Source organism: Scomber scombrus, chromosome 18 (genome assembly GCF_963691925.1).
Source record: "Scomber scombrus chromosome 18, fScoSco1.1, whole genome shotgun sequence".
NCBI classification, from domain to species: domain Eukaryota; kingdom Metazoa; phylum Chordata; class Actinopteri; order Scombriformes; family Scombridae; genus Scomber; species Scomber scombrus.
The window spans coordinates 22,505,737-22,533,531 of record NC_084987.1 but is presented as its reverse complement, the minus strand read 5'-3'; the positions used below and the strand labels follow the sequence as shown (position 1 = coordinate 22,533,531).

Here is a 27,795-nt window from a genome sequence, read left to right as displayed (position 1 = left end):
TGGACTGCCGGAGGCTGATTTACAGCTGGGTCCCACTCAATTTCCATTTCTAAATGGTTGATTTCACTGGATGTTGGCTGTTTGGGGACTTGATGTTCTTGTATCCATCCCAACTTCTATTCAATCAGTTTCCAGATACAGCTGTATTTATACTGCAATCAATGAAGCCCCCATGACAACACACTGGATGTCTACTGGACAAATTGACACATCATGAATAAGGAGTCACATTAAATGGGGCAAATACTTAAAACCTACAAAATATTCAACATATTTATTCATTTTGATCATTTTTGGACATTAAAGCATTTCTCTGCTCAGTGTCAAAAACCCACGTTATATCTACTTTGATATTTGGAGTATAAATAACTAAAGACCTCTTTTCAAACTAAAAATGTATTAATACAAACACACACAGTTATTTATACATGAACAGAAACACATCTTACCCAATCAAAAAATTACATTGAGCTGAAACGTGGATTTCAACATCACATTGTGTTTTCCAGTAACCTCCAAAAAGATTTTATTAAAATAACTCACATTAGGTAAATTACAAAAGAAGCCAAAGTTACACGCAATGATGAAAAGAACGAGCTAATAGAGTCTATTGAAATGTTACAAAAATACAAGAGCCTTTGTAGTTTTAAACTACAACATTTGACTAGTTACACATGAGGGAGGGGGGAAAAAAACCCAACAACCTGCTGTCGCCACACGACACTCTATAAAGAAGGAAACCAAGTCAGAGTGAGTAATCTGTAGCATCAGTGATGAGGACTGGTAGCATAGATTCAAAAAACTTTTTAAAAAATTTAAAAAATGAGAAAAACCTAAAAACACAAGACCGAGCACTGACCAGACCACTTGAACACACCACTAAATTTCAGCCATGACTCAGCTCTGACATCTTTTTTTTTTTTTTTTTTGCCCATATGTGCTACACAGAAACCAAAAAAAATGCACATAAAACAGCAAACATGGAGAAAGACAAGAGAGCACAGGCGAGCCGTCGATCGCTTTCTTTGGAGAAGGCTTGAGACACTGACGATGGGGGTGGAGGGGAGGGGTGGTGGTGCTTGGTGCCGATGATTCACAGACGGGAAGGATTAGTCTATCTGTACTGGTAATTGCCATCCCCCCTGCCGTAGCCCACTGGGTTGTGGTACTGAGAGTGGTTGGTGCCAAAGCCCTGGTTGTCTCCTCCTGCTCCCTGTGAGTTGTAATTGGACTGGTTGTTGAAACCTACGAGGAAAGCGTAGTGACAGTTAAACACATTTAAAGATGTAGATGACTCTTAACATATATTTCTCAAATGATTCATACATTTATTGCATTTAATATGTTTGTTCTTTATGTTAAAGTGTTCACATTCACATATGTTTCAAGTTACAATGATCTACTTTTATGACTACATACCGAATCATTCAGTTTCAATAAGAACACTAGTTTGATCACAAAACTCTCATTATGACACAAAAAAGATCTCATTAACATATCATTAAATGCAGATTCATTTCACATTTTTCTCATTAGTGTCCCCGCCAGCTATCCTTCCTAACCACATACTGTAGTTATGTAGACCGTTAATGTTTCAATGTGTGTGTCAATCTCTTTAAATGCCGCCACAGACATCCCTCCACCCCGACCCAACACTGTTTGGGTGTTCCTTTTTCCACAAGTATAGTTTTGTATCTTTCTATTGATGCTTTTCTGATATGAGGAAAATGTCATACCTGGAAAAAAGTATTTATAGGTAGGTCAGTATGTCATTATGATGTGCGCTTCAACAAAAAAGACACTTAACTCTATGGTAACTTTTGTTTTACTTGATACTACTTCATGCATGAGAGGAACAATCAGACTGTGCAGACTCATAGACAATGAGCTCAGCTAAGAATGTCCATTTTATTCCCGATATCTCAACCCCAGAATGGTAGTTAAGCTCACACACAAAAGAAGTCGTGTTGAGGCTGTATGGAAAGTATCATATGTCTCATGAGGAAATCTGAGGGGCCCCAAGTCTCATTTTTCCACTTTGCCTGTGTTTCTATTGTTGAACTCCCCTGTACGTGCAGGACTTTCTCTAACGCTTCATTGTCTTTCATGCCTCACATCTTGATCCCACCGGGTGTGCCTGCGTTGCGTTCTGGCTCCGCCAAACTGATCGCAGCCACTCCAGTAAATCCTTGTGATCACGCCAGAAGCACCGCAGCGCATTTCAGAAGCAGTTCTCCGCACTGTTCAACACTCTATTTTAGTCTATTTTCTTAATTCTTGTCTTAACTTTTGATGGAAGCCGTGTCAAGCTGCGCAGAGCAGATCGAGCCGGGCAGGAAGTCTGACCAGATGCTCTGTGCCGTTCCTGTGTCCATTTTCCAAATCAAACACCCTGTGCAGACTCCCCCACGTATATTAAATCACTACATCAACATTACGTTATAACCGGTTGCACCAGGCCAGAAGTCAACTGGTCAGATGATATTCGTCACTGTGGACGAGAGGCTCATTTTGGAAGTGGAAAATTACAAGATTGTATGACATCGCTGCTGCCATGACGGCCCTGGATTCCTCCTCTATCCAGATAGAGGGGCGACACTCTTCTCCCTGACAACGCCTGAGCAAAACGGCCAAACGCGAAGCAGCCGTGGAATCAAGATGTAAAGGGCCAATCATGTGAAAGCCTTACTGAGAAGTAAAAAGTCAAAACAGTTTACTTCTTCAACTTTACAGAAGTTATCCAAGTTAAAACTATATGTATACTGTATATACTGCATAGGGAGTATAAATAAATATTTACAAGTTAAATTCCCATTACAGGAAAAATCGTGTAATAAATAAGGATCATGTTAAAAACCTGATGTTTTCTTGTTAGAACAGACAAGCTGGTTTTTGTCATGGTGGATTTCTGATGTAAAATCCTGTTCTGAATCAAAGAACTGACTATCTCAACTCACCTTCATAACTGTAGTCTTGGCTACCCCCAGCACCCCCCGTCACCTGGCTCGGGTAGGCGGTGCTGTACGAGTATCCACCTGTGCCCCCCTGGTTCTGGTGGAAACTCTTCTTTCCCTGCCCATAGCCCTGGCCATACTGGTTATAAGGGCCCTGCCCTGTGGGGCTGGTGGGCTGGTAGCCTCCTGCGGATGCACCGCTTACACCTGGAGGACCTGGAAAAGGTGACTTGGTTCCTTTGTGCATGGGGGGTTTCTTTTTGTGGGGTTTTGCAGCAGAAGTGGCAGTGTAGGTTCCGTCATTCTGGTAGTATGTGCCGTAGGAACCCTGTGCTGATCCTGGTGATGTGCTGGCTGGAGGGCCACCTGATGGGCTGCTTGAACCCCCGGCTCCTCCGTTTGTGCCACCATTGTTGTAGTAATCTAGGAAATAACAGCATGGCACAGTCTTAAAACAGGCACAGCATGACGTCATTGTATATCGACTCTGTGAAATACTTTCATATCATGCACCCAGAAATGGAATCAGACCCTGTAAAATACAGTAATGAATGGACATTTATTTAAAAAAAAACAAACCAAAACATATAAAAACAACTAGAGTCTGTGTGCAAACTTGGTGCAGACAGCCTCACTTCATCAATGCCTACTGCTGTTACAGATGGGATACTGCGACTACTAAACGCTGCCAAGGTAAGAGCATCATGCATTCAGTGTAGCCACGACATAACATTGTTGCTGATAAGACACACAAACAGCAGGTTTTTACATCAACAATGTGGCCAGTTTTCAAAAAGCTAAACAAAAAAAAACATTAAAAAAAAGAAGAAAACAGCTTTAATCATGATTGGAAGTGACAGAAAAGGCATTATAAGGAAATAAAAAATATTCAGTATTCTCATCTATGTAAACAGTATGGAGACAGAGAGAGAAACCAGGCTGTTGCGGTCTTGACAATATCCGAAAGGCATTTTGTTGTCCAGCTCCCAGAGGCTTTCACTTAATCATGATCCAAATGAAAACAAACAAAGCCCCCTCGTCCCCGGTCCAACAAATGGAGGCCATCTACAATAAATCAGCCCTGCAGTTTGGGGAGGTCCAGATGTTCGGGTACGTCCACGGCAAGTCGACAGAACAGAAGATGACGTATGGCTACGTGCATGCAGTGGCAGATCGTCTCCCCCGAGGTGTTCAGGACATGACAAGTGGATTGGAGGGGTTGCTGTCGCTTTTTTCCCAGGGTTGCGGGCTTGGTGGCGAAGGGAGTTTGTGATGCTGCTGGAACACTACTGAGTATTTTTGTCCTTTACCATCCTCTCTATGGGATTGTGTTGTGTTTTTTATTTTTTATTTTGTAAGACTGAGGGAAGGTCTATGTTGCAAACTCGTGGTAGCCATAGCAGTCTGAGACAAAGTCACCTAAAGAGTGAGACAGGGCAGAGAAGGGGGGGAAAAAAAATAAAAATAAAAATTAGATTTGTTTCTTTGGATTTTTTTTTTCCTGCCATAAAAGCGGCAGCTGAATGACTCATTTGGTCAGATTGCGTTCAAACTGAGTTGTTGGGTATTTTTATTTTATTTTTTAGATTTCTCTGCTCCTGTCACGCTCAGGTAGGTCAGTCCTCAGAACAGGCTGCCAGAAGGAAGAAAGGGGTTCTCATAAGGGTGGGGGGGGGGGTTGTCAAAAAGAGATTCAATCCTGTGGCTTAAAGCAGAGAAATTTAAAATCATTGAACTGGGAACATCCCAACATCTGTCATTATTATCTGGTCTTGTCTGCTGGATTCTGGAGTGAAGTTATCTATAAACAGGTCCTGATCAGGTTGTTATAACACAGAAGTGGAAACAGGTTTTTTGTGATTTTTTTTTCCAGAGTCCTGTCCAGATGCACAATTGTGCCCGAGCAGAACAAAAGAACATCTACGCTGACACTCTGGCTTGGATATCTCACATGGTAAATGAAAGCCTGACTGCAGCCCAGAAAAGGAGCACACATCCAATCAAAGCAGGGTTATAAAGGGTGATAAGAATACTCACTGTATCCGGAGTTAGCGCTGTTCCCGTAACCATATGTTCCGAAGCCACCTGTGTGGATAACACAAGTTTAATATGTTGAGTTGACAACATGAAAATCATATCTACTAATGTTTCTACCAGCACATAGTGAATCCGCTACAGTAAAAGTTGTTGGTTTTTTTACCTCCTTGGCCATAGCCTCCACCATTATTGAACCCTCTGCCCCTTCCACGACTTCGCCCTCCTCTCCCTCTGCCCCTGGGTGTAGCTGCGTCTCCGACTCCAGAGGCTCCCATCATGCCGAAGCCTGGGGTGTGCTGGAGAGGAATCATTTATCATCATCATGTAAATTCGCATTATTGGACCCAGATTTGAGCCTGGGCTGAAAACAAAAACAAAACCACCCTGGAGATAAGATTTCTCACTGGATACTCACCATGGGTGGTCCCTTTTTTTTCTTAGCAGCCTCAGCCACGGCGCCCTCAGGGAAGAGTCGCTCCAAAGCAGCCAGGGCAGCGTAAGCCTTGGCCACTTTCTTGTTGGATCCGGTCCCCTGGAACTTCTGCCCGTCAATCTCCACCTCCATGACGAAGCGCTTGTCGTGGCTGCCGCCGGTCTCGGAGATGAGTTCGTACTTCAGGCCGCGGCGCTTCTCGTTCAGCTCCATCACTGGGTTTTTGCCGTGTTTCGTGAGGATTGGTCCCTGCTGGCGAGCAGCCTGAGAGGAAATGGGAGATTAGAGCATTCTGCGGGGCAGTTTCATGCACGTAATTGTCGCTTGCTGACACACGGGGGAGAAGCTTTGTACCTCTGCAGCATCAGTGCTGTCTGCATTGGCTGTTCCTGTGGTGGCAGGAGTCATTTCAATGGGCGTTACTGCTGGCCTCAATTCTTCCACAGTGGTAGCTGCGACTGCTTCCTCCGATTTTACCGGTTCAGCAGTCTTTAGTTCCACTCCTGTGGGCAGACCCATGTCCTGGAGGACCTGCAGTTGTGGTTGGAAAAAGGAAAGAAAGAAAAGGAAATGTCACCAAAAAAACTGTTGGATTTGAGGCAACATTAAAACATAATATTATAAAAACTACTCACCTTTACAGCTACATGTAGCTTGGCAGTGCGTTTTGATGGACCGGAAGCCTCAAATGTTTTTCCATCAACGTCTACAGCCATAGTAAAGACGGGAACATGAACTGGGCCAGTCTGGGATATCAACTTGTACTGAAGACCCGGCTTCAGCTGATTGAGCCTCATCAAGGCGTTCATAGACTGGGGAGGCTCAGCCTTCTCTTCTGGAGCTGGTAGACATAAGAGAATACAGAAATTATACAACCAACAACAACAATAACAGTATGACATACAGAAAGAAACAAACTTAAAAGAGATTCAAATTATCATTATTTTCATTATCTATTAAATATTTTTTAATCAGTTGTTTTGTCTATGTAGTGCAAAGAAATAGAAAAATTACAAGTTCTGAGAGGTGATTTTCAAATTGCTTATTTTACTCAAACAAAAGTCCAAACCCAAAAGATATTCAATTTACAGTGATAAATCGATTTATCAAAATATTTAATTGACAGATGAATCATTTCAACACAACAAATAAATCTGTTTTTGATGTGGGAATGGTTGAAACATAAACTTGAGGTTTAAGTCAGATTCACTTGAAAAACCAACAAATGCACGAGCCAAAAGAGCACTTACATTTCTTCTGCAGCTTTTTCTTTTTCTTATTGGGACTCTTGTCATCGATTCCCTCCTCCTCCTCGATGGGCCTTTTCATTGGTGGGGCATACGCTGTACTGGGTGGGATTTGTACTGAATCACAGGGGGACACGAAATGGAGTCACAACAACATACAAGGCACCATAATGCATTGCATCTATACACCATAAACAAAGTCTTTACTCTGAGGTTGCCCGGTTTACCTGTGTAATCAATTGGAGTCTCGCTGCGAGGTTTCTTGGGCATCTTAGAGGGAAGAGGGTCCATACCAAGCACTTTGTGAAGCTGTCCAAAAGCTGACAGCCTTAAGGCATGCTGGAGATACAAGAGGCACAGTGTGAATTTTACATTTACTAAAGTGTGAAAACACACATTTTAATCTCTCTTTAAACTCACTTGTGCACTGGCTGTGATATCTTCCCTCTGCTGCTGGTCCAAGTGACCAATAGCATCTGTTGACTCCTTCTCACATGGATCAGAGATTCCAGCAGCATCTACAACATGAGGAAATGACAGTTAGGGATCAGCTTTAGAAACACAGAGAATGAGCTGAACATCTAAAATGATATAAAGGAAGAGACTGTACATACATGCGTCCGTACCTGCCATCAGGATTCCTGAAGCCAGACACTCTAAAACTCTGCGCAGAGCTTCTCCTGCCCCCATGGGCCGGTTCCCTGTGCCGATGGCTTTCTCACAGATCAGCTCCAGTGGCTACACAGCAGGAGAGAGAGAAAGAAGGAGAGAGAAAGAGAGAGAGGAGACTCTTTGTTCAGGGATGCTATTTTTAAACTTGATTTTGAGTTCACTGCCTTAGATTGTATCTCAGCAAATCAACGACCACGATGGCGGCGCCTTGTCATTTTGTATCCGAGCAGACAAAATCTTTAACAAAAGGAATATTCCGCTACATAGCCTGTTGTTCATATTTTGTATAACCTGTGTCTGAAGTGGTGAAAGAGTGAATAAAGTACATGTGTCGTATCATATTTAGATTCACATTTACATTCTAAACTAATCACTCACCCAGCCACGAAGCGGAGACCATGTGGGGACGCGGGCACACAGGTCCCTTAGGATACGGATGACGATGACGCAGGAGCGTAGCCCGTTGGCTCTAGCCTGGGGACACAAGCAGGGGGGAAGGGGGGGAGGGAGGGGCACGAGGAGGACAAGTAGCCTTAAGTCAAAGAAGAAGAGTGCGCTGGCGTAAAGCAAGATAAAAACATCCAAAATATGTGAAAATAAATAAAACATGAAGCCACACAGACTATAACAGCTTAGCTTTGTCATTATGGAAATAGAAGATACTGAATGAGAGAATAGTGTTTGATCACTTCTAATAATTATCATTCACATTCATGGCTGTAAGTCAATTGCCAACATGATTGATGGTAAGAGTTATCAGACATAAAACATTACGATCAGGAAAGTGCAAATAAATCCACCTCAAACTTAACACCAGCTTTGATGTGAAAGAATCAAGTGCACTATTTTTTTGTAAAAGGTGAGCTTACATGTGCTGTGATTAAAAAAGTTAAGTCAGTGACAGTAATAAAAAAACAAAAAATAAAAATACTACTCAAGGTGCAATATTCCTGATGATTTCGTGGCACACAGAGTAACAGAAATAGCCAGAGAGCAGAAAAAGTTGAGGCCACAGAGTCTCTACAAAAACAAGCTGCAGAGATGGAGCACTGATTGTTATAGTGTGTAAAGCCAAAAGATGAAACAAGCCACAATACTATGATGACTTATTATCAACACGGTTCACTGCAAAAAACAAAAAAACATTTCTCTTCAAAACTACGAAATGGGTCGGCAAAAAGTGCTCTACGAGTAGCTTGCTTCAATGTGAAAATAACAACTCACTCACACCAACACTGACATTATAGAAATATTGCACCTGGATACATGGTGTATTAGTCCCAGATTTTTTTTCTCTACTAATTTGAGTCAAGCAGTTGTTAACCTCAATGAGACTAATGAATTCAGGGACTAAAAAAGCAGAAGTTGACTTCTTTTAAAAAGGAATGGCACTGCATTAAAAGTCTGTTAAGTGAGCAAAGCAAGACTACAACAGTGTAATGACAAAGGTTTCCTAAGAAACAAACATTCAGATCATCGATTTGTACTACAGGAAAATACACTTCAAAAAGAGTAAATCAAAGAAAAGAACAAAACAAAAAAACACATGGAACGCCCAAATAAAAGACAAAAGAACATAAAAGCATAAAAACCAAACTCAAAACTACTTCTGGATTAGAGACAAAAAAGACAAGATCCAAACCTGGAACCACTTAGCGTGGCGGAGAGACGCCAAGGCAGTTAGGCATTTCTGCCTGTCCAGAACATCCGGGGGATCGTTGACTGAAAGCGTTTCTATTGGCAGGTGGAATAAGAAGACAAGGTACAGTTTGACCAAGGGGAGTTCTGTCAGCCGGCCAGGGGGAACACAGGCAGCCTTCCCAAACCACAGGCAGGAGGGGAAAGGGGAGGGGGACGCCTCCATTGGAGAGCCACCAAACGCTCTCAACCTCCCAGTTAATGTTTTTTGCACGACCGGGCACATAATATTTATACTTAAAACCCACTGGAGCGACAGTATTGGGAAGTGGGTTATTACTTGACTTAGTAAAAAAAAAAATCTAAAAAGATTTTTAAAAATGTGCATTTATTAAAGGGATAATTGGTTGCATCAAATGGGAGGTTGTATCTCCATGGATGCTTCAGTTTCAGTGCTTTCCTTTGTGGTGTTAACAGGAGGTAGAGCCCCTCCCCTTTGCCCCTTATACTGGGTACACTGCACTTTGCCCCTTCCGAGACAGAGAGCGGCCAGTTGGTCAAAGGTCCAGCGTCCCTAAAAATTGACAAACTAGAAGGCTTGACAGAGAGAATCAGAATTGGAACCACAAGTAGAAGTTATCAGATGCACAAAAGGTGGGTATCAAAACAGGTCCACACTGCAGCAAAACTGATGGCTTTAAAAACAAACAGACCCAAACTGGGCATCACTGTGAGCACGGGGCTACAGATAAGGTCAAGGTTCAACACCTGCTCAAATCCTCCCAGAGCTGTTATAGCTAACTTACAATTAAGCTTTATATAGAATATATTTATTTATATATAAATATATGTTTATACATAACAATAAATATATTTATATACGTATACATAGTTAGGGGCCTTCATCTATTACTATGTATCAACTGGGGATGATCCCCTGGATTTTGAGAGTGGCTGGACCCACATGCAGAATCCAAGTGTCCCTTGTCGTTATCTGTAACCTCACACTTTCCCTGCTAAAGGAACATCAGAGACAGTCAGAAGCCCACTGCTGGGTCTAACAACCAAAGGACAGTTTCACTACACATTGTGCTACTCATTTTTGCTGCAATGCAAACCGTTCATCATCAATGATAAAAACACATGCAAACAAAGTGGTCTCTCTTTTTGTATTTGGTTAAATTCTCAGTAAGCCTTCATTTCGTTGGTGACCTTGATCATTATGGGGGGAGGGAGAGAAATCCATGTCTTCAGCAGTCAGTAAGCTACCTGCCCTATACTGTATATTGGGCCATCAAAAATGTACAATTACATTACATGGAACTATGAGAGTGTCTAGAGAGCTATAAGCATAGCACAGTTTCATTATGTGACGGTGCAGTCTTGTCCCCTAGCTCCATTGAAGGCCCAATAAACAATATCTGTCTTGCCTGGTTGCCTTTGCCTGGTTGCCTGCCTTGCCTCCCTGCTGGAGGAGTGAGTAGGAGAAAAAACTCAGGTCCTGGTGAAGGAGCTTACCTCCGGTAGTGGCCCTCTCCATCTCCTCACGAACCAAAGGGGAAGTCAGGTGGATGGTGAGGGTGAGAGGGGGTTCCTTGGTGTTCTTGATTACAATACTGGCCTCACGGATATTCTGGGTAACCACATACTTGTCTTCCATGACCGGCTGTGAGAGCAAAATCACCATTAATCATGTGTCAACTGGAAACTGTCCCACGTATATATGTATCTTTTCTTTTAAATGATGTGCTTATCTAAAAAAATAATTAAAAAAAAAGATTCCAATTTTTATACAAGCTTAAAAAAATCAGTCAATTGAGCTTTAATAACGTATAGTGTATTATTCAGTGCACTTCATTAGTAGAGTTATGTTCCCACCTTGAGCTGCGTAACAAGGTTTTCAGACACTTTCTTCAGCAGACTGATGGTAGGCTTGTCCTTACAGAGGAGCACCAGCTCCAGGTCCAGGTCCCCCTTTAGTAGCAGGCCCTTGGCAACCAGGCCCACCCTCATTACGCCACGCAGAGAACGGGTGGCCTGTTCTTTGTGCTCGCTTTAAAGAGACACAATAGATACAATGAAGAAAGACAAAAGGAAGAGGCATTTAAAAAGGACTAACAATGAGTAATGGTCTAATTTCTAACTTTTTATTGGATGTAAGTCTGAGAGAATGGATTACTTGAAGAATGAGAAGTACATGATGCTCTTGATATGAGAGAAGTTGTTGATTTTATCACTGGTTCACATCCACAGGATGTCCACAGTAAAGGTTTATTAGGTGTGTGCCCATGAACATGTCAGCGAATGCTGTGTTCTATGAGAGAGAAATTCACCAGTCTGACCCCTATCACTAAACCATGTGTGTATAAATGTAATTTTATACTAACTAAATATGAGGAATGGCATCCCTGACATCTCCTCACCTCTCTTTATCAGTGTCTGTGCTGTCTGAGTCAGACTTAGTACATCCTTTCTCCTGCTTATCTAGCCAGTCAGAGACGGCCTTGAGGGCCCGCTCTGTGTGGGACACCATGTTCTGTACGCTCTCCAGCTCCTCCTGAGTTGGGTAGATAGCGGAGTGTTTGGCCATAACATGGCGGTCATCGTTCATGAAGACTCGCATGGAGCGGTGGCGCATTGGGGGAGGCTGGAGGTGAAAAGAAGCAAGATCGTGAATAAAGAAGAAATACCAGAGAGGTTCTGAACACACTACAAATAATGACACTATGGTATTAGTACATGAGAGAAAATGAGATGTTTTTAACTCTGCCGTGGAGCAAAGCAAAACTTGACGTCAAGTTTTTACAATGTGTTAACACCCCATCCCACTGCACTGCAAGAATTAAACAACTTATCTCTACTATTTAGACAACTGGAGGACTGTCTCACAAAGCAGGAATACTGAGCTACTTGGATACATATCAGGAAAATGTTCCAGATTTGACTCACAACAAATATTTAACTAATTTGATCAATCCTGCTTCTTTAGTGAGCCTGAAGACAGCTTTTCTCCAGATTAAAACGGTTCCACTTAAATCTACTGACAATCCCACTTTCTCTGTCCATCCCTCGCTTTTGATTAATTAAAAATGCTGAATAAGCAAGGTCTCGCATCCGGGCCAAGCTTCTAACACCAGTGATTAGAAAAGCAAGCCGAGTGTCTGTACAGGCGGTCGAAGCCAATTTTAGAGGAGGGCAGTGATGTGGAAGCTGCAGCATGTGTTCCTAAAAGCCCCGGAGCAGACTGGGATGACAAAACACTGGCACCAGTCCTGTGACTTCAATTAGATGTGACATCTTTATTTTCCCCGTTAACAGTGTTATTTATACAAAAAGGCCAATGTGTCCTGCACTTTGGCTGCCTGCCTGTCACACACATATACACTGGTAACACCGAGACGCATAACTACAAATAAAATTGAGAATTGATGTACCATTGTTGCTCCAGAGACTGTAGTGACTCTTATATCCAGTGAATGACCGTAGTAAAAAAAAAAGGTATTTCAGCAGCAGATGTTGCAGTCCGTCTCTACAAAGGAGGGGAAAAGAAAAAAGCACACATTAAAATAAATAACAGCTAAAACTACAAGATAAATCAATAGCACATATACTTAATTTAAAGAAATGTCTGTGAATGTGCAATGTGCTTTCTCAGCATTCTTTAGGCAAATAACATTGAATAAGGGTGAAACACTCTTTTTATCTCTCAGTGAGATAAAGTAGTCACCAACCGTAGCAACAGATGAGCATTGTTGGCACAACAGCGCGTGCCTCAGGGGCTAAAACACAGCCATATTTATAAAGAAAGAAACATGGTTCATTTTGATAAACAAGATTTCAACTAGACAGGTCGATTCATGTGTTCATATTTCTAGCGGGTGTAGGCATGATTTTAAAATAGCGCTACTAGGAAGCAGTGCATGCCGCGTAGAGGTCATCGCAATCAGCTTCACGGATGACTGACTGCTCGTCTGTGTTGCCTCGAGTGATTGCTCCTGTTTAAACACATCCAAGTGATATGATCAGGATGAAATAGTGGGGTAGAACAGGCAGGAAGGACATCTCTGGTGCAAAGTTCAGAGTTCCTCACTCTTCCACTTAAAAATGTGTTTTTTTCTTCTTGTTCCTTCAGTTTAATATTTGAACTTCACTGTGCAGAATGATGCATGTGCAGAGTTTGTTTTCACATTAACCTGAAAGTGGAAAGTCTCTTTGGGCTCATTTAAAATTCAGTTTTTAAAGGGGCGTCCATGAGTTGTGACATCACAGATAGTTTGGAAGCTAATCCTGGTTTAATATTCAACTTACACAGGTGTGATGTGGAAACTTGAAGCATCCAGGGTATACAGTAAACACTGAGAATGAGAAAAGACGAATTTTACGGTGAAGTAGGAGACATCTTGTGTCCTGTCGTTAAACTTTTGAAATGAAATATGTTTGCATATTTGGAGATACTTGATTTTTTTCTCTAATGATGGAGAAGGAGGAGACTATTTATTAGAGTATTTATGTATGTCATAGTACTTGTCTGGAGAGGACCTTTAAGATAATTCAGAGCACTACTGACATAATCTAGCTTGTTTGTAATAGCTAAATCAAATCCAGAAGCATTACCTGTGTGTTTATTTTTTTTAGTTATCGACTTACTGAAGTGTGACCTGCTGTTGTATTCAAAGACCTACAAGCTAATGTTACACCTGTTACACTCCTCTATTCTTTCAACAGGACGGGACTGCTATAACAGGTGGCATGTGACATTTGTTAAACCTAAAACCCCACATCTTCATCTGGGGAGAATTTAAAAACAGACGCCATTTTAATGCAATCCAAAAGCTTGAGTGTCGACGGCAGCCAGCTAACAACCCCCACAAAAAGCCGTCGTTTAAACCTGCGACGCGCCGACATGCTCGGCAAACCACGACACGACATAATATCAACTCGCCATCATATTTGCACAACTGTTGAACTCAACAGTTGTGCAAATATGCAACAGGAAAGTCTTGTGCTATTAGGATATTAGTGTGTTGCCTATCAGGCACCAAAATGGTCGAGGAGACAAGACTGACACCCCATTGAATGCTCAGCTACAGTTAGCGGGTTAGCTTAGCCGAACAAAGCCGGAATGGAGCCATTTCCCAAGCGCTTATATAAAAGTTAGAATATAACGAAGAGCTTCGTCCGTCTCCTTGGCGCTTAGTATCCACCTAATGTTTCATTATGAGTACGTTAAAGGGTAAAATTACACGTTTCTTTCTTACCGTGGTGTCGTTTTTGCTTTTGGACGGCGCTGTGCTGCACGCTACTAGCTCCCGGTCTGGACAGCAGCAGCCGTCCTACGAGAGGAGACGCCCACGATGTGAGAAACGACGATGCTCATTGGACAGAAAGTTGCATTCGACTGCAATCTCAGCCAATAAAAAAGAGGGGGTACTGGAGGGGGCGTGGTTAGTAATGATGGTGAATTCAATGGTCCACCTTTTAACAAGTTTAGCTGCCTTTATTATGCTCCAATAATCCAATCTGATTTTATTATTAAATTATAATTTGTTTATTTTATTGATTTTTATTATAACTTTTACTCTATGACCTGCTACCATGTTAAATGTATCAATCAAATTAAATCAATGAAAGGGAAGCTAGCCTTATCTTTATTGCATTATAATGGCCAAGTGTTTTATGTTATTGTTTTATTACCACATGCTGCCAGTGAGGGTTTCTTTAAATAAACAGATGGAAAAAAATATTTTAACCATTCAATTTACAGGGTTTTTTTAATTTATTTTTTGTTTATTTTTGTTTTACAAGGGAGGTCAAACAGTACATTGATTCAATTCGATTTTTCTCTGATCCAAACCGTAAACAATTTGAATATCTGTTTTTTGTTTTTTATTCTAAAATATTTGTATGATGTGTAATTCTCCCTACCTCAGAGTCTGTTTGGGTTTTTCACTTTTCTTCTGCAAACTACAAGATGAATATTTTCATATTTTGTTCATTTTGTGGAAGAAGAAAATCATAATTGTTTTATATGCCAATAAAGAAAAAAAACAGCTGGACTCTGGCTGGAGTCTTTCAACATTCTTTTGGGCCTGCCTAGCTGATCATGTTGACTGCTTACATGATCCGTGACACTGTAGGAATCATTATATTACATTAAGCTTTTTTTTTTTTAATCTTTTACAGTATTAAAATTATCATTAGTTGTTGTTTATTATTAGTAGTAGTATTTGGCCCCCAGCAATATTGGCATTGTAGATTTTAACCACAGTGGCACTGACATACTTATTGCACCGCTTGGTATTGACAAATTGAGTTGCTCACAGAATGTGGTAGCTTTATTTTAAAGCAATTTCTTTGCTGATGCGCAAATAAATTGTCTGTTTTAGTATGTGTATATAATGACCCCCGTCCTCTATTACCATCCACTGGTTCAGGTCAAAGATGGGAGTCATTTAATCCCCATTGGCAGTTTTACTTCCAAGCAGGTCAGCGAGGTCGGAGTTCCAAAAAGATCAATATTTGTCACCCTTATATTTAATCTGTACATGCTATTAGGTTTTTCAAAACAAGACAAAATGCCATTTCTTATGGAGAAGGTACCATTGAGGTACAATTTGGGACTGGAACTGGATATGCCAGAATGAGCTATTTATCTAAATAAAGTCAAATTGAGGTGCATTGTCCACAATGGAAAATAGGAAATCATTGCACATCTTCACTCTCAGCCGTAAAAACTTTAGAGTGGTATTGATCCTTTCATCTAATTCCCAGCAAGAAAGTGCATTTCCCAGAATGTGAACTACTGCTTTTAATCTAAACCTACCTGTACACATACTGTTTGTGCATGTGCTGTTTGGTTTTTTTGTTTGTTCTAATCTTATTCTACTTATTTTATGCACCTGGTAAAGCACCAGCCACTGTGTATAAAATGTGCTTTGTATTAAATTGCCTTGCCTTACCATTCAGTCCAAATATATAGGAATATAGGAAATCCAACAAAAGATGTAAAATATGACACAAATTATAAGCAAGAATGAGATGAAACATTAATTGGCAACCATTTATTATGTACTCTTACATTCCCTTTTTCTTGACAATATCACATTCAATTAGCTTTTTGCAACAGATAGCTTCACTTCAGTCCCCAAACACTCGGGGAAAATACTGTAGATACATTCACAGACACACACAATACAGACACACATTCACATTCATGTCGCAGCGCTACATCGGACACACAAGGGATAATTTTCACATCTTCAAGCTGAGGTAAAAGCACAGCCTTTTCTTTTGCTCTCTCATGCGAGCATTTACACAAGTCATTGACTTTTACATTATGTCAGAGAACAAAACGAACATCAAGTTAACAGATCAAAACTTTTGTGGTGAGATGTTTGCTTTAAGACTAGATTCAGTCTTCTCTTCAGCAAAAGTTAATACATTATACTCCAACCAATATACATATATTTAAAACTTACAGTACATCTGCTCTCATAGAGGACAGACTGCATTGCAAATGTGTCCTGTATACAGGCCATGTTGCAAGCACTGTTAACAGTTCATAATGAGTTGGGTGTTTTTCCGTTTGTGGTGTAACACTGGCTCATGCATACAACAACCATAACAACAGGTTATCATCAGCCTGTGATACTATTTTTAACCACTTGGGATCCCAACACATAATAATTCATACACATAAACCAAGGTGGCTCTCTTTCCCACAAGCCAAGTTTCATTTGGGACCTTTTAACACTGAAGTCTGATCCAGGCGATAGGCTCCTGGGCTCAGTGCTGATCCTGCTGTCAAGTGACAGAAACCCTTGAAAACTGATAGATGCCATTTTGTCAGTCTTCCTCTGTAAGACCCCTAAATCTTTTTAACACTGTTCTTCTCTGAGCTCTGAAAGGAGTTGACATCCCAGCGGACGGAGTAGAACTTGCTCGTCTTGAAACTGGCCTGCCTTTTAGTGATGCGGTAGATCTTCCTGAGGATGGCACGTCGCAGTAGAATGTAGACCCACGGGTCCAGGATCTGGTTACAGGTTGCCATCCTGACCCCCGTCACCATCAGGCTCTTATAAGTGTCCATGTCATCGCCCAGGGTTTCCCTGTAGGACCGTGTTGCTGACATCAGTCCAAAGATCTAGTAACAACCAGAGAAAAAGCTTAGGCTCATTTAGACTCACTGTAGCATTTAAAATAAATACAATAAAAACAAATAGATAGCAGTGATGATGATGATGATGATGATGTTTGCTTTTTGGCTGTGCTAAGACTTTATTGCAAATATGCTTTACTCACAATGACATGTTACATCCTTTTCAAACTTACACCCTGAAGAATCTAGGATACTTTTGCAGTGTGACATTATTATTAGCTCAAAATGTATGACTAAATAATGCCAACAAATTGCGATGTATTCATTCAGTTGGTGTGTCTGCTGAGCAATGGCGTTAAATTGAATTAATAAATAAATTAAAAAATCATAATGTGTTATTTGTTTCCTTTTCTGTGCAAAAAAAAAGATCTATGATTTACGATAACAGAGATATTGTTCAGTCCCTTCAACCACACTGATCTGGCGGTGCGTCATTACAACCTCATTTTGTGCAGCCAGACATTGCTTCCACCCACATAACTTTATTATCTGGTGGAGATCCCAAAAAATACCAAATATGTCAGTCAGAAATCTTCGGAAATGTGCTTTAAATTATACACATCAAGATTATGTCAAAAAAAAAAAGAATGGTGCAGCTATTAAAATCAGCTTAGCTTCAATGATGAACTGAAACAAGCTGATACAGAATATATGTCTATGATACTTTCAGAATCAGACATTGTGCAATAAGATGATTTTTCCAACCATAAAAATCTGCATTTCCGGGGGGTTTTAATTTTGTTTGACAGCATAAGACAAATTAATTTGTTATGCAACTGTTGTAAGTCAACAGGAATGTTAAATAAACTAAACAAACTCTTCTCAGTGTTTATATTATCGATGACACAGCACTCTGTCAGTGCTCAGTAATGTGAATCTAAATAAGATAATTTTCTAATAGACAGCAGCAATAACATAAATAAAAGTACTACTTAAGTCAGTGAGAGTGATTGTGACATTCAAATTTCCTGTTTACAGTTTCTCTGAACAGCTTTCCATGATGCAAAAGTTGTGAGCCGTCAGTTCTTTGTTTTGAAAGACTTATGGTGGTGTATTGACACATATATATATACATTTAAAATATATATGTTCTTAAAAGTAATCTGATAATTTGATTAAGTATTCCCCATTCCCCAAGTATGAAGTTTTCCCCATTCTACACTGATCTGTGATTTGAAAAATCAGATACATGTCAAATACTCTATCCATATAATGATATTTAATTATGTTAAAATATGTTTATTAATGTAATTAAATGTCTCTTAGATGACATTTGGCCTTGGATGCAACACTTCCCCCCCCCCCCCCCCCCACAATTTGATCTACTCCAAACTCACCAGCAGAGGGCTCCAGCAGATGCAGGAGGTCACCATGATGCCAACCAGCTGGACTACCATCTCAGTGTCATGCGACCTAGCCGAGCTGCGTCGGGAGCTGGACTTCTTCTTTAGTCTGGCTCTCACTAGTGTGATCCCACTGATGGTATTGCACACAAAGGCTGAGGCCAGAGAGCTCAAAGCCAGTCCAGAGAACAGTATCACAAAGGCCAAATCAGTCGCTTGAGTTTTTTCCATCACCCTGATAAAGCACCATGTCCGCGGGTATTGGTGGGTGTACGCACCTAATCCGAAGAAGGGTAGAAGGGCCACGCATAAAGCCAGTAGCCAGATCAGGGCTAGTGCTATCTTTGTCCGTGCTGTAGTCACCAGACGAGCATGCAGCAGAGGCTTTGTGACGCCCAGGCAGCGCTCAGCAGCCATGCCACAGCCTAGGAAGAGTGGGCACAGGCCAAAGAACACCATGCAACTCCCCAGAAACAGACAAGAGGCATCAGGATTGCTGGGGTCAGGATCAGCAATGCCGTCTGAGTACCTGCTCAGCACGAGGGCTCCGGGGATAACATGTCCAGCCAGGTCAGTAGCCACCAGGGAGCTTGCAAAGAGCAGGAATGTGGCCTTTGAGCGGCGACGGAAACGGTTGTAAGCCTTTGCGAGAATGAAGAGGGCCACCACATTGAATAGAATGCCCAGAGTCATACTGATGCCGGCGCCGGCGCCTGTGGGATTGGACTGATTGGTGGCATCATGGGATACAGCATTCACCCCAGACTCCTGCACCATGGTGGTTTGGTTAGAGAGGGGAAAGGAGGCGATAATGCCCGAAGTGTTGTAGTGCTGCATTGCCAGCATCACTGCTGGGCTCAGGGCCTGTTGCAGTTCCTTTGTCTGAAAAGGTGCTTAGAGGAAGAAAAAAAAGAAAGTGGATCAGATAACAAGCTTCAAATGTTTTATAGGGGTAAAACTTCAAAGAAGGTGTTTCATTACTGTCGGTTTTTTAAGAACAACCAGAGCTCCTCAGGACAAAGTGAGTCATCTTTAAAACACAACGAATCAGTTCTCAGCACTCTGAGGTTCAGGCGCTAAGATCTTCAATTTTCTTTTCGTGCAAGGAAGCTCGAGCAGTCTCAACAAGTTCTGACAGTTTTTGTTGACACTGAAAACTGTTGCACACATTCCTAAAAAACGCAGTTACCGTGAAGCAGTGACAGTTGCTTTAATACTGTATTCAACTCAAGTCACACATAAAAATTCAAGATATACATTACATTTTGCTTCAGTATATAGCCTATTGTAATACACTGTAGATTTATTTACACGTAGAAAAGACAAATCTGCGTATTTTACGATACACTTTAAGACAAAACTTCCTCTTGCCAAACACAGCCTCTGTGTGCACATCTGGAGTCTCCGTTTTCCTTCCAACTATCACAGTTTTGTAGTTCATGTGCGAGTGCTTCATTTCTGGCTCTGTGAAAAGTTATTTAGCTCTTAAAGTATTTATATTTGTTATCATTTGGCATATCCTCTAACTGTCAATAGGCTCAATAAATCCAAACTTTGAATGTTGCCCCAAATTTAAAAAAAAAAGAAGAAAAAAAAGAAAGCATTTTTAACAGAAGAAAAAAGAAACACAACTTGGAAGGATATCCTCAGTGCATGCCATTTGTCCTTTGAATTCATCTTTACATTAAAAGAAACATGTCCTACCTTTGAAATAAGAAATCCATGGAGATGATTAAGTTGATTTTGACAATTAGTCATAACTGAAGCTACCAAAAATAAATAAATCCAGGTTTGAGCGGTTGTTCTCGATATCTCTCAGAGAAAGAAGTCTCCTTCACCTGAAGTGTTTCCACATTATGAAACTAAGTCTGTGTAGAAACTCTTCTCTGATTGCACTCAGAACAAGCAGCCTCACTGTAACATTGCACAAGCATGTCCTCTCTGGCTCTTGGCTGCGGCTGGCTGCTTTTATATGCCGGAGCTGCACCGCTCTCACATCGCCTCTGGGTGTCTCAGTTGGAGAAATCCAGCAATTTCCTAGCAGCAGCAGCCTGGAGCGGACAGAGTGAATGGGCCACTCAACAAGATCCCAGAGGAGACTATGAATATTTAAACTGCCTCACCCCTGACTCCACCTCACAGGGCAATTATGGGACATAGAGGCTTTAATATATTAAGACTGTAACAACAACAACCTGCAGAATTTAGAATATAAGTGCAGATGTACCTGCGGGTTCAGGAGCATGTGAATTTAAAGTGATGGAGTGATAAAGCTATTAACTAAAATAAGAATGATTATATCACAACAGCTTAAATGGAATATATTAGTAGTGTATGCTGGATTTAGACCTGATTAGATTTGGTAAAAGATGGCTGAAGTAACGTGAACCTGCAGTTCATGTTTGCTTTACTGTCCTCAAGGCTTTTCTCCTCTTTGAAACAACCTCTGTTAATTCTGCAGAAGTAAAACACCCCCCTCTTGCTGCCTGCTTCCTCAGAACAACCTCAATAGCCCCGTGGTCAGCTTTCACCGATGTAAACCAGCTGTGCTCCCACCACTACAAACATCTTTGTCCGTCTGAAGCTACAGCTGTGACTGCAAATAATTTTCCAGTTCTCCAAAAGGCCAGCCAGACTGCTGCTGCTTCTGCTGCTGCTGCTGGGGACATTAGGATTTAATGCTCCAGGCATCGCCTAAAGGGAGGGGTAATTTGGAAGGAAAAGCACACTGCACATTTCAGATGAGTATACAAATGTAAAATACCAGTGTCATAATACTAAGCCTGCTGGATAAAAGGATAAAAACAGAGAATCTGGAACATCTCAGATTCCCGTCATCACCAGTCAGGCATATCTTTGCAAATACCTGAAACATCTACTCCAGAGATAGAGGTCATCTTATATCCCTTTCACCATATGTCAAAACAGTGTCAGGACTTTGCTGTAAAATGAAGTGCAAATGTACACAATACGGCTCTTTGTCCACACACATACTGCAGCTGTGTGTTGAAAGATGCTGTCTTTGACTGGTAGTGCAGTGAGGTAAGCCCGGAATGTATTTGCATGAACACATATCATATACACTCATCGGCCACTTCATTAGGTGCACCTGTGCTATCTAACGCAATCTAATACAACAGCTTCGCCATAACTTCTATTTTTACGACGTTTATAGATTTTCAGCTTTTATCAACATTGTCCGAAAGGTGATAAATCTCCTTTATGTTTATCATTAAGGTTGTAGTGGGTGGCGGTGATGACGTACTGGAGTGCATTATGTTGAATGGTGTACCTAATATTTTATCCACTCCAAAAATATTAGGAACACTAAAGTAGAATTCTGGGCAGAGCTTTTGTATTGGATTGTCTTAGACTGCACAGGTGTTCCTATAATAAAGTGAGTGTACTGTGCATGTGTCTTATGGCGAGCAAAGCTGCATTAGTACCCCGAGGGGCCCCTAGGCACTGAAGCTCATGTCCCTCAAACAAACTTTTATTTTATTCTGATTGGATAACTCTACCAAGAAGAAACTTTGTAACTCCATACTTTATTTTGGACATACAAGGTTTGCAACTGTGCCCATAATTATCAACATAAGGTGAAAGGGTCAAGTCTTGTGTTGTATTTCTGTACAGCCCGACAAAAACAAAAAAACAGATGGGGCCCCATGATTGAGGGCCCCCTTTCTGCTCAAGATCCAGCCATGATGGAAAGGTGTTTGTGCCACATTTTAATTAAAAAAAGTAATTTTAAAAGTGCGTTTTAACATTGTACATTGCTAAAGTATCGTTGCATGTTTACTGCAACATTAGAGCGTTAGATACAGGTGCAGCTGCATCATCTGCAGTAGATGCATCTTTGTCAGTCAAAACCTGGAGCCTGGCTAAAGGAAGAAAGGAAGAAAAACTCATGTTCATTAATAGAAGAGAGTCTGGGAGAGAGAGAGAGATGGCACCAAGAGAGCTATCTGCCAAGAGGACAGGCTTTTAGGATTCAGAGGCAGGAAGCCAGTCTGCTCTGTAAATAGAGTGGACTGTTACTGCAGTCATTCAAACAGGTAAGTGCGCTTATTATGACTCATTTTATATTCACACAGCAACAGCATTAGGACAGCATGAAGTCAAGAGTAAACATACTTTCTTTTCTTTGGTAGCGTCACAAAAATATGTCACAGATGTCCTCCATCATGTTTAAAATGTTTTCTCTTGAGGCCACGTGAGGGCTGCTAATTACAGAATATGAGACAAGTGTTTTATTTAATCACAATTCAGATAAGATGCACAGTGACCTGTTCTGTAAAAATGCAAAACTAAAAATAATTTAGACTTAAAACAAAAGCAAAATTTGACAAATGTTTGGTAAATGCTTTAGCACTTTGGTGCTCGGCCAAACGACGTTTCTTGGCTTTGGTGAACTTTTTCCACGTCTGTCTAAAGGAAGAACTTTTTTTCCACCAGATTTAAACTTCTATGTGTGTTTTTTTTTTTTTAGATGTTCAGTCTTTGCTGCTGTATCTTAACTCCACATGGATGCTATTTACTCCATTGTGTAGCTATGTTGATTGCATATTTTATTTGCACCAAAGGGACACACAATAAAACAGGAAACCGCATGGCAAAACAACTGTAAATAAGTCTGGAGAGTGGCTTTGTGTTGAACTGTACAGCATCAATTGAGCAATAATTATAACGTGAACACAAGCTGCTTTCTCTTTAGTATTACTTAAAACTTAGTGTTACTTAGTATTATTATTATTTATTAGTATTATTTTTGAACCAATGATAAATATGTTACTATGGGGTATATCTTACTTTTCAGGAAAACGCTCTCTCCTGAGTGAGAGACCTCAGGCTCAAGGTGCTCCACCTTGTCCAGGGTTGTGTTTTAGACTTTGAATGCCTCACTTCATCTCACAGGAATCTGCTGACTGAATGGCCCTGCCATGGTCCAGTAAAAACAGCAGAAACGCTGGCATTTGCAGGGGCAGTGCAAGGAATCCATGTGTAACCTGAGGGTCATCGTGTTTGCTAAGTCTCTATTTTGTGCCAGTGGGCACCCTCACTTTCTCATTCTCATCTTAAATGGCGTTTGGTTTTGTGACAGTGTTGTAGTTTCAAATAGTCCACATCGGCAGGAGAACACAGCAGGCCTGACAGATACAGTTGGCTGCAGTTTGTTTGTCACTCCGTTCTCTGCATTTCTGTAAAAAAAAAAAAAAGAAAACAGCCGCAAAAAATTCCAGGATTTATTTGTCGAAAACCTCATAATTACCATGCTTTTAGTCCAAACATTTTTGTATAATTATGCAAGTCATGCTCATTGGGTTTTATATGCAATCAATTGTTCACTGTCTCTGAAAGTGCATTTTGATAAAGTAGGAGCTAGCCATAATAATGGGTCGAGATGACCTCTATTTCCCCCTCATGCAAAGTGCATTCATTGTATTTTGTCTAAACTATTAATAATAATAATAATAATAATCTTAATGGTCCAAATGAATAATGATTTCAGTTCTATCATCTGCTGTATTGGATCAGTATACATCAAATAATGCATTCAAGTAATTCTCACACTCCACCCATGCCTACACAATCTTGTGTAAAGGGCTCACTGAAACTTCCCTCGACTGACCACATGCAGTGAAAGTATGTCAAACTGTGGACTGAGGAGAGGAGAGGAGAGGAGAGGAGAGGAGAGGAGAGGAGAGGAGAGGAGAGGAGAGGAGAGGAGAGGAGAGGAGAGGAGAGGAGAGGAGAGGAGAGGAGAGGAGATGAGAGGCAGGGCTATTTCTGGGAAATTGTGGTAATTATTTAAAACAAAAAAACATGGCATCCTGTATTCGAACCATTTTTGGATTTCTGCTTAACTATGATGTCAACAAAACTTGAACACTTCCACTTAAGTGATAAATTCCAATTTCTTTGATACAGAGTAGTGTCGAGGGTGGATAATCTTTCTATGTCTGGCAAATGTCTCAATCACAGCAGGGCCACCAACATTTCCCGCAGGATTTTAATGTCTTTGAGTTTTTATGGCATGCAACTTCACTCTGCTCTCATGAATCTTGTTTCCAGCTGTGGGAGGCAGCAGGTTTCAGCAAAAGAAAAACTCAAAGAAACAACAATATGTTCTATAAAACATCCTTGCCTGGCACCAAATGGCACAGTTAGCAAATGTTGGTTAACATTTGGCAGCCAAAGGACCAGATATTTCCCTCCAGAGTTGGTGAAAATGAAAATGAATGCTAAAAGGAAAGTGATTATTGGACCTACATTCACCGGGAGGCCAGAATATGGCTCCAAAGGATTTCTAATTTTGCTTGTATCTGACAAATGTGAATAGTCAACTGTTTGCTGCCGTATGAAATTAAGGGCTGGATCCCATGCATTTCTGCACGTACAGGATATGTAGATAAGATAAGAAAGCAATTCCAAAGGGTCTCTCTGAAAGACATAAGCAAAACAGCAGCTGATTTAAACTAGTGACAAGTAGACAGCAGTTTTTTTTCAGGAACATGAACTTAACATAATTCATCTGAGAGAGTAAACACACTGAGTATCATCCGCATTTCTGCCTCAGCATTTTAGCATCTTTCGGCTCATTGTTTTGGTTTTATGGTCCGTACATTTACTGTTTTGGTTCAGTCTAATTGCTCTCATCAGTAATGTTTCCAGCAGCCGCTGAAAGCTGTTTTGAATGGAAAATGGTGAACTGTACACTGCCTGCCTGACATTAGACAACAGAAAGGCAGATATCGCACTGGCTGGTGAACATAATGGAGCATTTAGTCAATAAAAAGACAGATATTTCCCTCAGGAGATTGTGGAGACCAAAGCAGAGCAAAAAGGAAATAGAAAATCACACTACTACATATGTTATATGTAGCTCCATATCTGCTGGATGTGTAATTAGGTAACAGTTTTATAACATGTTTGTCTTAATGTGATAATGTGTTAACGCTGTGCTACTGGCCAACAAACCCGCCCCAAAATTCAGTGAAAACTGCTTTAGTTTCTGTTGTATTTTATCTGTAGTTTTTCTTCAAAAATGCTTTTTCTTGGTAATATATTGTTGTGTTTACAGCTACAGTACAAGCTACATTCATACTGTTTCTTTGAAGCTTACATCGATAACTGGATGCATCAAAGTGCCTCAGCTGACCTCTGCGTCATGCTCCTCAGGGTGCTACATGTCATTATTGCCATAGTCATTGCAGAATTAGACCTGCACTGCTATTGCGTCTTGACGGACTTTCCAATCAATACTGGCATAAACTTAATTTACATTCAAACACATCAAACGCATTCATATCCCTCCTGCTCTGGCCCCTGTCAGTAGTGTACACCTTATCTCCACTGCTTAAATCAAAAGTAGTCACGTCACTGAGCTGCTCACATTATCATTCCTGTTTTTCCCCCGAGCGTAAGTAATGAATGGCCGGTTCCTTGACTCATCGAAGTGTGAAACAGCCGCAGCACAAGAGCAGAGGCCAGTTCTCATCCAGTTACTGTATAAATCAAATGAAAATGCCATTTGAGAAAATGAATGTGAAAAAAACAGGCTCTACCCAGTGTGAGCCTGTCTTGAAAAGGTCAACCGCAGAAAGATAGAATCCACCAGAGGTCCTTAATGCATAACTCCATTTAATGCATAAGTCGGTCTAATTTCCACCAGGCCCTTCTGCAGTTATGGCAGTGAGAAACGATGTTAGTTTATGAGGCTGGTGTCGAGCAGTTATGTCACTGCCTACGTGTGGACATGTGCATCATCAAGGCCCAGTGGATGTGTTCGTAGCAGTGACTCCTAAATGTCCTGCTGCTCAGACACATGGAGGTCAAGTTAACTGAGCTTTCAAAAACATTTCCTTAACCAAGTGGAACTTTTGATTAAGTTATCGTTTTTATTATCATTAAATTATATTATAAAGTTGTCAAAACATAACATTTTTACATACCATTGTTCCTTTAGAGAGGTGTGTTTTCCCTCTGCTTCTTATCCCATTCTTACAACATGTAATGTCTCCAATTTCAATGCTGGTCTCCTTATCTTCAGTCTCTGCTTTAGACAGTGGTATTAAACTTGTTCCTACTTGTCCTTGCTCATAACTGACTTATATAATCCTGAACGGTAGGTACTGGATAGTGTTTCACTCAGCGCCTTGCACTTAGTTTGACCTTGGTCATGAATGGAGGATGACTATAGCAGAAAATAACATATTTGATTACCAAAGCTTTTTTTTTCCACTAATCAATCAAGTCATAGATTTGACAGATAATGACATGGAATGATATTATCACTCTTTGTCACATGGTTGAGTTGTTTGATTACTTATAATATGTGTAACAGGTGCACCAAGCAAGCTGTTTTCATTGTGATATCATCTCAATAATGTAGCTGTTTTAAAGGGTGGATACAGTGAATCTATTTATTTCCCCTAAATCCTTCAAATCCATTTAACTTGTGTCAATAGATGTATTTATTTTTGGTCTGCACTGATTTATTAGCATCATGTCAATTTGATTTGGTTAATGTTTTGGCTAGCAGTTGCTTATTTTACACAACCAGCACACACATAGCAACATTAACATTCAGTTGGAGTTGTGTTTGTGTTTACTTGGAGAATATAAGTCCAATATTCATTCATATTTTAGCTCTCACTTTATTTTCCATTAACTCCTATGGTAAATACAGGGCTCTTTAGCGGCTACACTCTTTCACCAGCTAGTCGCTAACGTTGTCTGTCTGTCATTTAGTACAGGGCAGGTGGGCTTATCAGAGCTTTTTTTTATTGAAAACAGCTTCCTGCCGCTGAAATGGACATGATAGGAGTGGTGAGAGGGGAAACAGTACAGTAACGGGCTGTCAAACCAAAACAATGAGTTGAACAATGCTACTGCTAAGAGAAAAAAAAGCTCCCTATAGTGCTATGGGGAGCTGCAGATTTGGGTGAGAATTCTTTGAGCATTTTCCTCTACAAGTAACCCCTTTAATGGGGTTAGTTTCTCTTCCGGCTTGGAAACGTCTTAATGAAAAAAGAGGAAAAACCATTACGAAAGAACAAGCAATATAAAGTATAACAGTTTTACTCTTCTCTGATTATGCTGGCATTTCTCCTCAGATTTAATATCACAGCTGGAAAGAGACCTTTAGGAAATACGGGATGAATTTCATTCGAGTGAGAAGCCAAAATGATCTGAACTGTGCAATCATTACTTCTCTCTACCCTCAGTTTTTCCACAGAGGAGTCGAGTCACTTGCTGGACTCTTGGTTAGCAGGGCCTCAGAGCTTGTCAACACAAGTCATACAAAATG

The 27,795-nt window shown here is 40.7% G+C and overlaps 2 protein-coding genes across 5 annotated transcripts; both read right to left on the bottom strand.

Annotated features, from left to right (window-relative positions):
- Nucleotides 1-326: 326 nt before the first annotated feature.
- Nucleotides 327-14,318, bottom strand: ilf3b (interleukin enhancer binding factor 3b). Of its 4 annotated transcripts, none has more exons than XM_062438747.1 (18): nucleotides 14,240-14,318; nucleotides 12,416-12,510; nucleotides 11,405-11,628; nucleotides 10,860-11,034; nucleotides 10,500-10,647; nucleotides 8,986-9,077; nucleotides 7,722-7,817; nucleotides 7,286-7,409; nucleotides 7,092-7,189; nucleotides 6,899-7,010; nucleotides 6,675-6,788; nucleotides 6,060-6,265; nucleotides 5,779-5,955; nucleotides 5,407-5,688; nucleotides 5,155-5,287; nucleotides 4,992-5,039; nucleotides 2,958-3,377; nucleotides 327-1,245 (listed from the first exon to the last, which is right to left on the bottom strand). In XM_062438747.1, the coding sequence occupies exons 2-18, from the start codon at nucleotides 12,416-12,418 to the stop codon at nucleotides 1,115-1,117; spliced, it is 2,583 nt and encodes an 860-aa protein (XP_062294731.1). In that variant the 5' UTR covers nucleotides 12,419-12,510; nucleotides 14,240-14,318; the 3' UTR covers nucleotides 327-1,114. The 4 variants fall into 4 exon arrangements, with proteins under 4 accessions (XP_062294731.1, XP_062294732.1, XP_062294733.1 ...); XM_062438748.1 differs by having other exon boundaries at nucleotides 7,298-7,409; XM_062438749.1 differs by lacking the exons at nucleotides 327-1,245; nucleotides 2,958-3,377 and adding an exon at nucleotides 3,495-4,373.
- A 1,735-nt stretch (nucleotides 14,319-16,053) lies between these two features.
- Nucleotides 16,054-20,407, bottom strand: LOC133999665 (prostaglandin E2 receptor EP1 subtype-like). Its single transcript, XM_062438925.1, has 3 exons — nucleotides 20,187-20,407; nucleotides 18,477-19,375; nucleotides 16,054-17,124 (listed from the first exon to the last, which is right to left on the bottom strand). Exons 2-3 carry the CDS (start codon nucleotides 19,326-19,328, stop codon nucleotides 16,849-16,851), a joined length of 1,128 nt encoding a protein of 375 aa, XP_062294909.1. The 5' UTR covers nucleotides 19,329-19,375; nucleotides 20,187-20,407; the 3' UTR covers nucleotides 16,054-16,848.
- Nucleotides 20,408-27,795: the final 7,388 nt, after the last annotated feature.